Source organism: Hyperoodon ampullatus, assembly GCF_949752795.1.
Source record: "Hyperoodon ampullatus genome assembly, chromosome: 15".
Lineage (NCBI taxonomy): Eukaryota > Metazoa > Chordata > Mammalia > Artiodactyla > Ziphiidae > Hyperoodon > Hyperoodon ampullatus.
Genome location: NC_136928.1, coordinates 15,828,826 through 15,845,940, shown reverse-complemented (window position 1 = coordinate 15,845,940; position 17,115 = coordinate 15,828,826). Strand labels below are relative to the sequence as shown.

General features: G+C 44.5%; 1 protein-coding gene across 1 annotated transcript in view; it reads right to left on the bottom strand.

The window, feature by feature from the left end:
- VWA3B (von Willebrand factor A domain containing 3B) overlaps nucleotides 1–17,115 on the bottom strand; it is a gene marked incomplete at both ends in the record, with an annotated part of 217,727 nt that overhangs the window by 132,766 nt on the left and 67,846 nt on the right. The window contains 1 exon segment of the mRNA XM_079721376.1: nucleotides 3,128–3,253. Within this exon segment, the coding sequence (XP_079577502.1) occupies nucleotides 3,128–3,253 (126 nt within the window).

The window sequence follows — 17,115 nt, the reverse complement described above, 5'->3', positions numbered from 1 at the left end:
CTCCTCCATCCTACCCTTCCCCTCTCCAGATGGCTACCATATCTCCTCTGGCCTGCAGGCTTTGGGCAGGCAAAAATGGAAAATGGCTGCTGCCCTCACACAAAGCAGATGCAGGGTCTTGGGCTGACACAGCCTTTGCTTCAACAACATTGGGCTGTGGGCAGCAACAGGAGCAAGTCAGACGCTACATGTGGCCTTTGGGGCCAAAGCAAGGTTACAAAAGCTTCTTTTGGTATCCAACAGTGGAAAGGTCCTGACCAAATTTTCCTTTTTAAATAGAAATGGTAGGGACTTCCCTGGTGGCGCAGTGGTTAAGAATCCGCCCGCCAGTTCAGGGGACACGGGTTCGAGCCCTGGTCTGGGAAGATCCCACATGCCGCCGAGCAACTAAGCCCGTGTGCCACAGCTACTGAGCCTGAGCTCTAGAGCCCACGAGCTACAAGTACTGAGCCCACGTGCCACAACTACTGAAGTCTGTGCGCCTAGAGCCCATGCTCTGCAATGAGAGAAGCCACCACAATGAAAAGCCCGTGCACTGCAACAAAGAGTAGCCTCCGCTCGCTGCAACTAGAGAAAGCCAGTGTGCAGCAACAAAGACCCAACGCAGCCAAAAGTAAAAATAAACTAAATAAAATAAATTAAAAAAAAAAAAAGAAACGGTACATTTAAAGCATCTTTTGGGACTTCCCTGGTCGTCCAGTGGTAAAGAATCCGCCTTCTAATGCAGGCAACACGGGTTCAATCCCTGGTCGGGGTACTAGGTTCCCACATGCTGCGGGGCAGCTAAGCCCGCATGCCACAACTACTGAGCTCGTGCGCCTCAACGAGAGAGCCTGTGCGCCACAACTAAGACCCAATGCAGCCAAAAAAAAAAAGCATGTTTTGAAAGTTTATGCTTGGAGTTATTTTGGTTTTTAGTTCTGTGTGTGTATTAGATTGAAACAAAGGGATGACAATCTATCCTTCTAAAGATTACGGAGGCCAATAGCTCTTCTGTTTCCTTTAGAAACAACATCTAAAAACCTTCCGTTAACCCTCAAGATTACCCCAAGCTTCAATATTCCTTCTGTCAGTCTGCTCAATATGCCATAACAAAATACTAAAGACCGGGTGGCTTAAACAACAGAAGTTTATTTTCTCGCAGTTCTGAAGCCTGGAAGTCCAAGATCAAGGTGCCTACAGGTATGGTTTCTGGTGAAGCATCTCTTCCTGGCTTGTAAATGGCAACCTTCTGGCTGTGTCCTCATGTGATGTGTGAAGAGAGAGAGGTCTCCAGTGTCTCTTTCTCTTCTTATTAGGACACCAGTTCTATTAGATTTGGGTCCCACCCTTATGATCTCATGTAACTTTACCTCCTTAAAGGCCCTTTCTCCAAATATAGACACACTGGGGTTAGGGCTTCAACGTCTGAATTTGGGGGAACAGAGTTCAGTCCATAGCACTCCCCCAAACAAACACCTTAGCAGCGAGTATTTGTCTGGCATGAATGTTTGCCTTATCCCAGGTTCCCTGCTTCATTTTCATTCTCTCAGGATGACGGAGGACCCTCTGAGTCCTTGACTCTAAGCTCACGCTGAGGGGGGACGGGTGTCACCACAAGTGAGCAGCCCCTCCAGACAAGCCTGATTGGGCCCCTCCTTGGAAACCCCAGACAGCTGGCCCTGGGGAAGCAACTGCAGCTGCTGCTGCCCCAGACCCAAGTCAGGACACCCACTCACAGGAAAAAGTCACTGTTGCCAGGAATTTATTAAGTCACACAGGGCAAGCTCACCCATGCCTTCTATCTCCTCCTCCCTGTATTCATGTCCCCTTCCCCGCTTCTCCTCTTCAACTGCATCCCTGACCCCAGCCAGCCTGGCCTTCTTGCTCTCCTCCCCCACTGATGCCTCTGTAACACAGGCAGGGTACCAGGAGGCAGTACAGCATGGCAGGGGCTTCCAAACTTTGCTGCACATTAGGATTGCCTGGGGAACTCTCAAAACTCCCAATGTCCAGATTGCATCCTTCATGGATTAAATCAGAATGTCTGGGGTGGGAGCCAGACATCAGTATTTTTACTAAGGAACTAGGTTTTGAATCCTGGCTTCGTTACTTCTAGCTTGGCCTCGGGCAAGTTACTTAACCTTAAATGGAGATAAAAGTAGCAGCTATCTTATAAGATTGTGGTAACGATGAAAGCTAATACTCGTGAAGTGCTTAGAACAGTGCCTGACATGTAAGGTATGTGCTTTGTTAGCTACTGTTTTTACCAGCCGTGCCCTAAATGAAACCAGTCCCCTACAGAGGAAAATCCTTTACTACCTCAAGAGCTCAGGAAGAAGAATCAGTATTCTCACTGACCTAACTGTGAAAGAGAAAAGATCGAGCTAACATTTACCAAGTACCTGTTTGGTGCAAAGCATGCATTCTTTTACTTAATTTTTACAATAATCTCTTAAGACTGATGTTATCAATTATTTAACAGGAGAATAAATTAAGGCTCAAAGAGATTGACTCAGGTTAATCTAGTGATGGAGCTGGGATTTACAACCAGATTTCTCACCCAAACTCAGGCTCCTCTGAATCCTCTTTTCAACTGGATCTTGACCTATGGACTTCCGTGTTTGTCTTTGCATAGTCTAATTTTAGCAAAAATCCTGAGAAGACAGTTTACCAGGATCCCCCACCCTCCATACCTGAGCAAATTCCTCATTACCCTTGTCCCCCAGGTGATGTCTGGTCACCCTGGCCTTCAGCAAGAATCCTGTCAGATAGGTTTATCCAGAAATCCCCTTTTAACCCTGATGTTTCTTCTCGGTAATTTTCCACCCACCAACCCTCCACCCTGCTCCTTGGCTGTAAATCCCCACTGGTCCATGTTTATTCATAACTGAGCCCACTTCCATACTGAGGTCTCTTTTCCCCTCCTGCAATAGTCCCTGAATAGAAGTCTGATTTTGCTTTGACAACCTACACACACATGTGCACACACATACACACACACACACAGAGCACAGCAGAGCTCTGGAGAGTCCCCTCAGGAGCTGGGCTAAGGAGCTCTCCTTGGTAAGGAACACGGAAACAGCCCCCATCCCCAACCAGTAGCAGTTATGACTCTTTTACACTCATGCCCGTAAACAGCACCCACCGTGGTCTGTTGTGGCCACGTCGGTATTGGGAGGCTCAGCCACCAGACTCTGGATCTGGGCCAACGTGCTGCTGGCTTCCTGCATCTCCCTCCAGATGAGAAACACGTCCTCTCTGACCCCAGCTCCTGGAAGGGAAACACGTGTGAGCAGGCAGCTGTGGAAGGCCCCAGAATGCCCTGGTGGTCCTAGCAAGCCTGGCACACCCTGGCCAAGTTTCTAGAATATTTCTGAACATCATCTTCCATTTGCCCCACTAACGTCTTTCTGAGATTCAGAAGTGAAATCCCTAAGAAAATGCTGTCATCTCAAGAAATCATAAATGCAGACTTTAGGAGGTAATAAATCCTTATAAAGTAAATATTTGTGGCAGCCAGGATATTTTAAGATGAATTTATTGATAATACTCAAATAAGATAAAGAATAAAAATATTCAAAAGCACCCAATAAAAGCCAGGGTGATCACTGTGAGCAAGGGAAACTCAATGGTATATGAAAGTAACAACCCCTCACCTTTCTTGATTAAGCTGAGATTTCCTGCTTCTTTGAAACCACCTTCACAACTCTGTTTTTCCCTAATGTAATAACAACTCTTTGGCCTCCTTTTCTGGACCTCTCCTGTCTCAGTTAAGGGTTTGGTTTGGCTGTATGACATTTTAAAAATGATATGGCTTAATTAATATAGATATTTATATCATTTTAGCAATCAGTCAATAGACGTTCATCCCATGGGTAAGAAGTCCAAGGCTGGGACAGAGGCTCTGCCTCCACCAAGATCCTGGCTCTAACAGATTAGTAATTTCCAGAGGTTAAGGAGGGTGTAGGAGCAGGAGGGGGATGGGTATGACTATAAAACGCAACACGCGGGAACCTGGGGTGGTGTCCTGAGAGCATCGATATCAATATCCTTGTTGTGATACCGTCCTATAGTTTTGCAAGATGCTACCATGGGGGAATCCCAGTAAAGAGCACGTGGGCATTTCTGTTATTTCTTACAACTGTATGTGAACCTACAGTTCTCTCCGCCAGAGCCTGCTGTGCATATGAGGCCAGCAGTGACTCCAACAGGCAACCGTGCTTAGAAGATGCCACTCACCCATTTTCAGTGGCAGCCGCGAGCCCAGTTGCCAGCCTGGCACCACTCACAGCATCGTGGGGGCTACAGGGGAGTCCCTGCTCTGGGGTGCTTCTAAAAGGTTGCTCAGACAAGAATTTAGCAGACGTATTCTCTAGTTTTAAAGACTCCATTCCAATAAAAGTTTATTTAAAAACAAACATGCACAAGAAATCTACTTCACAGACTGTGTACAGTCAGCTCAGAGAACACTGATGCTGTTATTACTTAAGTAAGCTGAGTCCCGATTCTCTAATGATAAATGCCTTTTTGGGGTACCTGCTACGTGCCTGGCATTGTGCTTAGGCCTTTCGAAACATTGTCTCATCTCTCTTCACGACAATTCTCCAGGCAAATTCTATTCCTGTCCCCATTTCACAGTTGTGTAAACTGAGGTGCAGCCAGTTAGTTGTCCAAGGTCATACCCTCAAGAGTGGCAGAGCAGGGTGTCAAACCCAAGTTGGTGTAACTGTACCAACTCAGCCACCCTGACTAGGTGTCCTGGAAAAGGGACGGCTGGTTTATAGAGGTACCTACCCAAGCTGCTGATGGCATCCCACTTAACAGTCCACAGATGCCTGAGATCCCACAACCACAGAGAAAGAGAACAGCCAACAGGTGTAGGGGCCGCCCCAGGAGATTCGTCCACCCTGGGCCAAAAGACTGACCTTAAGCTACCAGGGCAGACCAGAGTTGATGTTTCTGACTTTTAAAATGTAGTCCAGAAGGGTGGGGCGGAATTAAGGGAAACCAGAGCTCTGGCCCTCCTGAAGTTGGCCAGATCAAGTGAGAGAGTATTAATAGCTATATTTATTAAGAAGCAAGTGACGAGCCCTGACAGAGATGGATGGCCATCAGGGCTCCACAGCCATCAATAGCCCGAGGAGTGAAACGTGCTGAGTACCCAGCTCCACGCTGGAACTCCAAAAATATCGCAGGCTGCTGCCCATTGCAAACCTGGAGCCCCCAGGATTTTCTAACCCTGTGAAAGCAAAACTGGCTTCCAGCTGCTTGCTTTAGCCTGGAGGTGTTAAGTAGCAGAATTCCCTCTTTAAAAGTTTCAAATGAGTCAAGGCTTTCCATTTCCCCCAGGCTTGTCAATAACATCGTAAGAAGAAGCAGACTACTCCTTCAGCCTCAAAGGAAGAACTTCCAAGGAAACACAGCTGCCGCTGGCTGATCCAAGGACAGGAAGGCGCATTTACGGGGCAGCAGTGACCTGGGATGTGCTCTCCTGAGCAAGCAGTCATCAGACTCTCACTCCACTGGTTTAGTCGTTATAATCAGGCAGCTACAGATTCCTACGCTGGTGATCAGAAAACAAAACAACTCAAAACTACCTATTTCACTTGGTTTGCTTTAAAAACAAAACATAATGAAACAAAACCAGCTAGCAGACAAGAAAAACCACAGGCAATAAAAAGCCTGACTTAGAAGGTAGAGGTTATATTTTGAGTTATTCGACAGGCAGTCAGGAAGGGCTGCCATTTTTATCTGGGTCACTTCTAAGGAGCTTAGCTGGGAAATCAGACAGCTGCAACCAAGGGGGACAGCCCCACTGGAAACGGAAGAGCGTGGAGGACAAGGCACAGGAGATTTCAGTATTCAGAGAGCTTTGTGAGTTTGAAGTTTTCCAGGCCAAACCAGAAAGGAGATGAAACCACAGCGGATCCTGCTGTGCACAGAGACAGGATATGGCTCCTCAAACAGACACCCATGTGACCTAAAAGGTCCTCCAACCCCAACTGCCCCCTCCCACCCCAACCCCTGACATCCCCCATAGGCCTTGTGGTAACCACCTGAAGGCTCACAGAATGCTGACACTGGCTGGAGGTGATGCCACATCAAGCTGCTGTTTGTTGTCAGCACCCGGTACTGACTGGCTTGTTTAACATATGAAGGAAACCCAGGTCAGATACGTTTTGATGTATCAGGGGAAGAGCCCACCTGCCACCAAATACCACCTCCCTGTTAAATCTTCCTTGTCTCACTTGTAGGATAAAGTCCAGTTGTCAGAGTCCAAGTCATTCATCTATTCATGTGGCAAATATTTGTTGAGCACTTAGTATATGTGGTGGGTGGGCACTGCCAGTGAACCCTGAGCTGGCATTCAAATCCAGGGTTCAAGGCCCCCGCCATGACACCCCCTCTAATAGTCCGCCACCATGAACCCAGTAGGAGCACTGTCCTCCCAGCCCTCCAGGGCCCCTGCACTCCCTCGTGCTCCCCATCAGGGGGCTCGGAGCCCTCCACTGCACTCATCCAGCCCCACCCTTCATTCAAGGCAGCAGCCTGACTCCACCATCAAGCTCTGCCCCGCCACCTCAGGAAACAGCCATCTGCCTCTTGCTCCTTTTCAATTCCCATGAAATGAACCAGCCACAGCCACTGCTCTCCGTGTTTTTGCTGCCAGGACACACTTTCAGGCCACACGCAATTAAAGAGGTTGGCGCCATATGCAATTCCTGGCTGCCTGGCAGGCCAACCTCCAATTCCAAAGAGCATAAAGAAGCATCAGCCAGAGATGGTGAATTAGTGCATCCAGACCTTGAATTCAGGCTAATTTAAGTCAGTCCTTCACAAACACGAGGCTTTATTTTTAGTAAGCAGCTGCTTACAACACAGCTCACCACTCAGCGGTGGGTCCAGGGCCATCCTGGGGCCCGAGAGCTGTGATCTACAGCTTTCCTGCAGTATCAGCCTGCTGTGTCGGATTACGGTTTATGTTTGCAAGGGCATAATGTCTCTTCTCTCTTTGTATCCTCCACGGCACTCAGCACAGGATCCAGGGTTTCCAGGAAGGATTCCTATCCTTCCTGCTTGTCATTTCTCTTTATTACAAAGAAACAATGACGGAGCACCTAATGCGTTCCTTCCTCAAGGGATTGCTCTGCAAAATGCAAAATCAAAATGCTCACAACCGACAACCCCCAATAATGCAAGAAACTCTTCTGAATGGTAACAGACTTATATCATTTGAGCATACGGCTGTACCCTAGGTGTTCCAGACATTAACAGTGACATGCCCTAGAGCAGTGAGTCATTTCTTTTTAGGTCCTCGTGCCACGGCAAGGCAAGGCCCCCACCCCCCCACCCCCATATCTGAAATATTAGCAATACCAGGGGCAGGAAGGGAAGGGCTATTAAATTAAATTAAAACCACCCTCAGCAGCCGTGAATCCCAGACCATCCCCTGGGTCCCGCTGTGGCCCGTTCCCCATCACCCAGGACTCCTGGGGGAAGAACTGGCCCCCCTGGGTGGAGACTCTGCTGACTGCCTGAGCCCTAAATGCCTACTCAGTCTTGAGGATCTGAAAGAGTTGAATATGACTATAAAAGGCAGTAGTTTCAGGAAAACACAGCACCTCTATTTTCAGAAAGTGATATAACATCTAAAAATAATAATGAACAATGAGGTAATTAAAATCCCCAGAGACCTAAAATTATAATATGCATCTGGTAAAGGGTGTATATTACATCCATAAAGGGATTGAAAGTGGTGAAATCAGTAGTTTTTGTTGTAATGGAAGCATTCCCAGTTCCTTGTGTTAAATTACATATTAAGATATTTTGCTCAGTCTCGCCCTATGGAAATTAACCATTAATTAATTTAAAGCAAATAGAGTCATTTCACCATCTTGATAAATGTCAAACATTTTCTTGGGACAATGAATATATGTGTTTCACAAACATCATGATGCCTTAAAAGCAGTTTCAAATATCAAGTATAGACAACTCTTAATAGGTGGCTATGGTACCATCTCCTGGGGCCTCTTTCTTCTAAGTGTAACACTGTAAAATGCAAATGGAATGCAGTCTAATTGTCCAATATTCACATAGAAAACCTGTATATAAACCATAACTCTTCTCCCCATGGTAGAGAGCAAGTGTTCCACAAAACTCAGTAAGAAGCATGACCCCAGACTCTGGGGGCTACTAGCAAACAGGTGATAAAGACACAGGCACAAGAACAGAGAAGCAATATCTAAAGAGAAAATGCCCAAAATGCCCATGAATAAAGTTTAGTTGGATAAATCTATTCTATTTAGAATCGCTAATGCCATTCAGAAGACACCAACTCAAAGGTAAGTGTTTTAATGAAATGGTAAATTCGAAGGAACTTTATGAGTTTCCTTTAGAGCAAATTTATCAAAGTTTTTGTTTTTCAGCTTTTCTAATCACATAAAAGGCCTGCACTTCTTTTGGTTCTAAGGGACTTACAGTGTCCAAAAAGAATTATAAGATGCTCACAGGGCTGCTCACTGATTTCTATCAACCAACTCTGAACCAAGAGAGAAACAGTAAGGCTAGGACTGCTGTTTTGCGGGGGCGATCCCACGCTAGCATCTGCTATGCCTCCTGCCCTCAATGGAAACCCGTTTTGGGGATGGTAGGTCACATGGGCTACTGGGGACTAGGTCTCACTCACTTAGAGGGGTCTCTTCCCAGCTCTGCTAGGTCATTCAGGAATGAGTAAGTTTTAGGAGACTCATTATTTCTTCAAATTCACAAGAGACTAACCTAGAAACCAGGAAGCCAATCATTTAAAAATATCCTTTTCACAACAGGACATCTTCTCGGAGAATCGTCATTCATTCATTTCTTCAACAAAACTCAATCAACGCCCATGATATCTGGGCACTGGAAATACACAGTGAATAGGAAACAGTGTGAGCTTTGAAGCGGCTCCCCCTCCAGGGTGGTCTTCCCAAAGTGTGGTCCTCAGAACTTGTGTCAGAATCCCCAATCAGCTTATCAAAATACAGTTTCCTAGGCCACACCCCAGACTCACTCTGAGGGTGGGAATCCAGGAAACTGTACCCTTACAAGCATCCCCGTGATTCTCTTGCAACAAAAGTTTGTGAAGCTTTAGTCTCTTAGGCAAGTCAGGCATGTACGCAAATTATTTCTATCCAGCATATGCTTGGAGAAAAAACAAAAGTTAGATGATTTCTGGGAACAGTATTCTAATACCCTGATGTCCTTATTTCTGCCCTAAAGAAATGCTCCTGAAGAGTCAGAGCTCTTTTTGTGTCTCACCTTCAAGGTGTCAGAGTCCTTGACATTACCATCTTCCAGATACCCGTTCCAGGCCACTCATTGATATGGTTCATGATATTCTACTATTTCTAAGAGTGTCGTTTATTTTAGATGTATTTCATAGTGGCTGCTTCCTGCTGATACATAAAGAAGGAGGAAGGGGGAAAGTAAAACTGACTTTGTACCTACTATGTGCCAGTCACTGTGTTGGGCACTTAAACATACTACTTCATTTGTTCTTACAACCATCACGCAAGTAGAGCTCATCACTCCCACTTAACAGATGAGCAAACTGTGGTTCAGAGAAGTTAAGGAACTTGGCCAAGGCCACACAACTAATAAGTGATGAAGTCAGGCTTCAGCCTCAGGTCTGTCTCAACTCCCCCTCCCCATACTCTTTCCATGTGGAGCACTGTCCTTGTATATCCTCAAAAATTACCACAATGCAGGATTTGTGTAAGCAAACCTCATCTGTTATGTACTGGTTGCTTTTAGTTTCCTTCAAGGGGCTTATAGGCTCATCTCTTCCTGGTATGGAAACCACCCAGTTTGTAATTCTGATCTGTAGACGATGATGGTTGGTGAGCTGTATCACCAAGGTCAGGACCTAATGCTGCACTCTGCTGAGTTGTAGCACACATCTGCTTGCTTAGCTGTAATCTACCCGCGCTGGGATTGGCGGTCACCCACAGGCAGGCCCGATGGGTTCTAACTAACTAACTCTGAGAGCTCTCCAGTGTTGAGCTTCTACTATCGGCATACTGCATCCCTTATCAAACTGTTATTACTTTGAGGACAGAACTACATTTATCCCTTTTTGTAACTACTCTCCTTGGTACATCCCTGACACCCTGCAGGCTGCTCCAGAACATCAGCTTCTTGAAGAGAGGGACCCCCTTTTTCATCATTGTAACCCCAGAGCTCAGCACAATGCTCCGCTTTCAAATAATATATGTGTAGTAGACCCCTCACCTTGAAATCAGAACAAGCGTATTCAAATGTAATCAGAAATCTACACTAGCTCTTTTCCCTAGTAATTCAATTTAATTTTTAAAAGATTTTTCAGAGATTTCTCTATGCTTCAATGTTTTGTTAGGTGATGCAGGATGTCTGAACCCACTTGATTATTTCAGTGTGATTCTATGAGATTGATTATCTTGGTGACTAAAGAACTGGGCTGAGCCCACCACTGCCCGGTGCCAAGAGAGGGTTCCAGTGAGCAGTGCAGGGGTCCTGGTGACAGGCTAAGAATAAACAAGGAACCCAGGATTTAAACCCACTATGGGGGAAAAAAATACAGGGGGTTCCTGCCCTTAAAGGGACTTACTCTCTGGTGGGGAAAACTAGACGTTCCTACACATTAGGTGAACGTGTGAACTAAGGGAACAAGAGGGTTGAGTGTAGGTGGGCAATTCTTAAATCCTAAACTGAGATCCTGCAGTTGTGATGGGAAGTTGCAACTTTTTTTCCCACTTTTAATATTTTTTAAAATTAATTTTTATTGGAGTATAATTGCTTTACAATGTTGTGTTAGTTTCTGCTGTACAGCAAAGTGAATCAGCTCTATGTATACATATAGCCCCTCCTTTTTTTTTTTTTTTTTAGCGGTACGTGGGCCTCTCGCTGCTGTGGCCTCTCCCGTTGCAGAGCACAGGCTCCGGACGCGCAGGCTCAGCGGCCATGGCTCACGGGCCTAGCCGCTCCGCGGCATGTGGGATCTTCCCGGACCAGGGCACGAACCCGTGTCCCCTGCATTGGCAGGCGGACTCCCAACCACTGCGCCACCAGGGAAGCCCTCCCCTCCTTTTTGTGAAGGAGCAACTCTGAAATCATCAAGCAGAAGCATAATTGATATCCTAAGAGTTTAGGGTTCCCTGAATAGGAAAATTGTCTTTTATTCCTTCTGAATCTCCTCCTCACCCCTAGTGAGACACTAAAGCACACAGAAGGCACTTCATAAATGCTTTGCTAACAAGAGGACTGTCTCACAGCAGTAATAAGAAATCCAAGGCAAGCCATTATTAGAAGGAGCAGGACTTCGGAGATAAAGTCTCAGCCTTGTAAACTGGAATGTGGCAGCAATTTTGGAAGTGCAGCTGCTCCAGCTCCGTCCATTGAATTAAACTGAGTTCTAGGGAGCAGGAAGGAGACCTCTGAGAGAACTGCTCTCAGTAGCCCATGAACAGGCACCAGTCAGTGCTTCTATATTAAATTAGAGCTTACAAACAAAGAAGCCAAGGCAAGCCTGAGTGATGGGCCAGCAAACTTTAAATACCTAATTAAAGATCACAAGTGTCTTCCAAGAATAAGGACTTGGTTGTTTTTTCTCCTTCAGCCTGTCAGCCTGAACATACCTTAAAACAAATAAATTTTGGTTTTGTAATATTGAGTTTCGTTCATGCATTTTTCTCCACCAACACACAAAAAACTGCAGTTTCCAAAGGTAGAATCAGCCAAATTTTTACAGCTACACCATTCTTGGACCTCAGAATAATACTGTTGAGCAGAAAAGATTTTCTAACACCATTTTGTCAGAAGTACTGGACACAAACAAAAACTCTCTCAGAAAAACACTGTCTTTTCCTATTACCTGAAATTCACTCCTTTTTTCCCCATTTAAAAAAAATTGAAGTATAGTTGATTTACAATGTCAGGGGTACCGCAAAGTGACTCAGTTATACTATACATATATGTGTGTGTATATGCTTTTTCAGATACTTTTCTATTATAGGTTATTACAAAGCATTGAATATAGTTCCCTGTGCTGTACAGTAAGTCCTTGTTGTTCATCTATTTTGTATATAGTCACGTGTATCTGTTAATCCCAAATTCCTAATTGATCCCTCCCCGAGCCTTTCCCCCTTGGTAACCATAAGTGTGTTTTCAATGTTTTTGAGTCTATTTCTGTTCTGCAAATAAGTTCATCTGTATCCGTTTTTTAGATTTCACATACAAGTGATATCATATTTGTCTTTCTCTGACTTACTTCACTTAGTATGATAATCTCTAGGTCCATCCATGTTGCTGCAAATGGCATTAATTCATTCTTTTTATGTCTGAGTAATATTCCATCATATATATGTACCACATCTTCTTTATCCATTCATCTGTCAATGGACATTTAGGTTGCTTCCATGTCTTGCCTATTGTAAATAGTTCTGCTATGAACATTGGAGTAGATGTATCTTTTCAAATTAGAGTTTTCATCTTTTCCAAAACTCACTCCTTTTTACTTATTCATTGCAGGCTTTCTCTTATCCCATGAGCAAAATATGGTGATGAGCACACTGAACCTATTTGCCGCTTCTGCTCAAGGAGCAGAGGCTGGCCAGCGTGCTGGGCTGAGCTGGCTGAGGGGAGTCCAGGCTCAGAAGGAAGAGGCGATCACAGATCTACTAACGATGGCTGATGGCGGGAGATGGGGCTAGAAGTGAAAGGTGTTGAGCTGCCTAACCCTGATCTGGAACCATGAGGGGGTCCTGAGCTGTGGGCTGTGGTTGTACATATGAAACACACTAAAGTTAAGACTGCCCCTCAAGTGTCTGCATCTTCCTCTTCTTCTTCCTTCCCCTCCCTCCCCCTCCCCTCCCCTTCCTCCTGCTCTGGTATGAGATACTAGCTCTGGCTTGAAGTGGGAGCTCAGAGCTCCAACCACGGCCATCAGCCTGGGTGCTCATCCTACGGCTGGATGCCTTGCATTCTCAATTCTGAAGAGCCTGGCATGGAAAATGAGTGCACTGTCAGCTTCACCGATGAGTCCGGATTTCGAGCTAGCCACATCAATGCCAAAATTATTGACTTTTGTTGAGGCTGATGCCAGGCCCTCAGTGAAAAATTTTACTCTAATGTGATTTTCTCAGTCCATACTTACTATTTCAGTTTAATTAAAAATTTGAGGACAAAACAGGAAGAGAAAAACCAAAGTAAAAGATGAGGTCTGCTCCGAACCCTAGAGATCAGAAGCCTTTTTCCTTCCTGAGCGGGAGCCCCCAGACCACTACATAGACCCCTCACTCTGGGCCCACAAGGCTTTCCTAACTTAAGGAGCAGCTTCCCATGGAATTAGGACTGTACCCCTTAAAGATACAGTCCCTGGAAAGGACCAGCAGTTAAAGTTCCTTCCCAAGTCAGCAATAACCCAGCTCCCATGCAGAACAATCCATCCCATGCAATCATGAAAGCTTCTGAGAACTGAAAATTACCACGTCCAACTGACAAATATTCCTGCACCATTCACACCTCTCACTGCACCCAATGTGGCAATAGGGAAATGGGGGAAAGTCATGCCCAGAAAGGGCCCCACAGTATAATCCTATGTACCACTGCTAGTAGATGAACAGGTGCTCCTGATTTCCTCTAGAAAGGTCCTGGTCACCTACCCTTAATATAAACCTTGGAAATGGATCCACCTCCAATCGGGACGCAGCTAATCAGTACAATATTCACTTCCTACTTCCAAATTCCGATTCCCATCCATCACTATGCATGCAAATAAACTGGTTAGTATCATAACTAGTCTGAAAATGCTCACTATCCTGTTGGATTATTTCACTTTCTAGAGCCAATGTCTACAATAAAAGCCCACTTGGAATCCTAAAAGGAAACTAATATTAATTGAATGTCAATTTTGTACTAAACATTACCATGGGTGTCATATGCCTTAATTCCCCCAACAATCATATGAGGTAAATGTGATTTTTCCCATTTTTACAACTAAGAGAACATAGCTCAGAAAGGTTAGGTAACTTACCTAAAGTCACACAAGTAGTTAGTGGCAAAACTAACTAGGGTTTGAATCCAGGTCTGCCTCCAAAGTTGATTCACTTTCCAGCAAACACTGTTTGCCAGAGCCAAAAAAAAGAATCATACAAGAATAAAACATTGTGAGAGCTTGCATTATTGTTTAGCGAATATTCATTTCCCTGCCCACCTCAGTGTGAGTGAAGTAGATGTCCTCATCTGCTTGATGTGGGACTTGGTCATGTCATTTGCGTTGGCCAACAGAATATTAGTGGGTGTGACATGAGCAGAGGCCTTAAGTAGGGCTGCATGGCTTGGCTTGACGCTTGTGCTCACTGCTCATGCTGACTGCCACAACAGAAATATATCCTGGAGAGCACTAGTTAAAGGAGGACACGTCCCTCCTCAATTAATCAATCTGCAGTTGACCTGTAGACCTGTGATCAAGAAATAATGGCGAAAGTATTACTAATTTGATGAAAACTATAAACCAGCAGGTCCAAGAAGCTCAGTGAACCCCAAGTACAAGACACAGCTGTCAGGATTGGAGGGGAGACTCAGTGGCAGGCTTTGCTCTTGAAAAGAAATGTTGAGAAGCTTCAGGAGGCAAAAGGAAGAAACAGAAGGGAGGAGCCAGGGAGGATGTATGTCACTCTTTCCTCTTCCAGTGGCTCAGCAGCAGCTATTAAAATATCACCTAATGGGGACTTCCCTGGTGGTCCAGCAGTTAAGACTCCACACTCCCAATGCAGGGGACAGGGTTCGATCCCTGGTCATGGAACTAAATCCTGCATGCATGCCGCAACTGAAAGATTCCCACATGCCACGACTAAAAAGATCCTGCATGCCAAAACTAAAGATCCCGCAGGCCACAACTAAGACTCGGCACAGCCAAATAAATAAATAAATATTTTTTTAAAAGAATCACACCTAATGAAGAGTGTGCGAGGAGGATGGTGGGAGGGAATAAAGAGAGGAGCTGAATTTTCATCCAGACTAGCATGGAAAAACCAGACACAGCGCCAGGCAAACAGAGGATCCCAGAGGGCAAGGAGAATAGAAGGGTACCCCCGCTCCCCTAAGAGTTCTCAGAAATCCAGGGGAAGGTCTTTGGACAGCACAGAATCAGAGGTGAGAGGCAATTTACTCTTGATTCCTGAGGTGGGCAGCACCACCATATGCACAAGTGCTCAGCGGGGCTGACGCAGTAGGTGCCATGAACCTTAGTCCTCTTCCTGTCCTCTCTCTAAACATTCCTGACAGCCAAAGAAAACTGCCCATGAACTCTTAGGAAGTAATGTAGAAAAAAATTTTTAATGTAATGCACTATTTAATGTACCACCCTAAGTAGCACATATTGCCTGTGTCAAAACACTGGAAAAGCTTTCTATCACCCAAAAAGAGCAGTCCTGGGAAAATGAGCAAACAGGAAAAAATTCAATCTGGGGGGAAATTCTTCCAAGTACATATAAGAATCCAAAGCAAGCAGAGAATAAAGAAATGATTGTACACAATGTATCTATTCCTGTCTTTGCAAGGAAGCAAGAAACAAGACAAAATTGTTCTCAGCCTACAACTACTTTTTGCTATCTGAGGGTAAGAGGATGATGTAAGGATTTGCCCCAAAATGTGAGGCCTAAAAGTTCGTTAAAATTCACACATAATTAACTTATTTGTAAATACTATTACGATTCATTTATCAAACCCATTACAAGAAATGCAAATTCCTACAAATATCTATTTATGTACAAGTATCACTCATCAAAATTATATGAAATAAGAACCTGTAGCTGTGCATTTATCTAATTTATCCAGTCACCACTAATCTGAGTTGGAGTAGCCCAAAGGACTTTGGAAACTTTAGAGAATAATTATAGCCTTTTAAATCTTGAATCCATAATGGGCACAAATGCAATATAATTGGTCCAAATTTTTAAAGGCTTTTTAATACATTGGCAAGGAAAGCTGCAGTAAGCAAACTGCTGATACAACTCAATCTTTTTTTTTTTTAAACATCTTTATTGGAGTATAATTGCTTTACAATGGTGTGTTAGTTTCTGCTTTATAACAAAGCAAATCAGCTATAATACACATATATCCCCATATCTCCTCCCTCTTGCATCTCCCTCCCACCCTCCCTATCCCACCCCTCTAGGTGGTCACAAAACACCGAGCTGACCTCCCTGTGCTATGCAGCTGCCTCCCACTAGCTATCTATTTTACATTTGGTAGTGTATATATGTCAATGCTACTCTCTCACTTTGTCCCAGCTTACCCTTCCCGCTCCCCGTGTCCACAAGTCCATTCTCCATTCTCTACATCTGCATCATTATTCCTATCCTACCCCTAGGTACTTCATAACCATTTTTTTCTTTTTTAGATTCCATATATATGTGTTAGCATACGGTATTTGTTTTTCTCCTTCTGACTTACTTCACTCTGTATGACAGACTCTAGGTCCATCCACCTCACTACAGATAACTCAATTTCATTTCTTTTTAAGGCTGAGTAATATTCCATTGTATATACTGCCACATCTTCTTTATCCATTCATCTGTTGATGGACACTTAGGTTGCTTCCATGTCCTGAATATTGTATATAGAGCTGCAGTGAAGACTGTGGTACATGACTCTATTTGAATTATGGTTTTCTCAGGGTATATGCCCAGGAGTGGGATTGCTGGGTCATATGGTAATTCTATTTTTAGTTTAAGGAAGCTCCATACTGTTCTCCATAGTGGCTGTATCAATTTACATTCCCACCAACAGTGTAAGAGGGTTCCCTTTTCTCCACACCCTCTCCAGCCTTTACTGTTCGTAGATTTTTTGATGATGGCCATTCTGACTGCTATGAGTTGATACCTCACTGTAGTTTTGATTTTCATTTCTCTAATGATTAGTGATGCTGAACATTCTTTCATGTGTTTGTTGGCTGTCTGTACATCTTCTTTGGAGAAATGTCTATTTAGGTCTTCTGTCAATTTTTGGATTGGGTTGTTTGTTTTTTTGATATTGAGCTGCATGAGCTGCTTGTAAATTTTGGAGATTAGTCCTTTGTCAGTTGCTTCGTTTGCAAATATTTTCTCCCATTCTGAG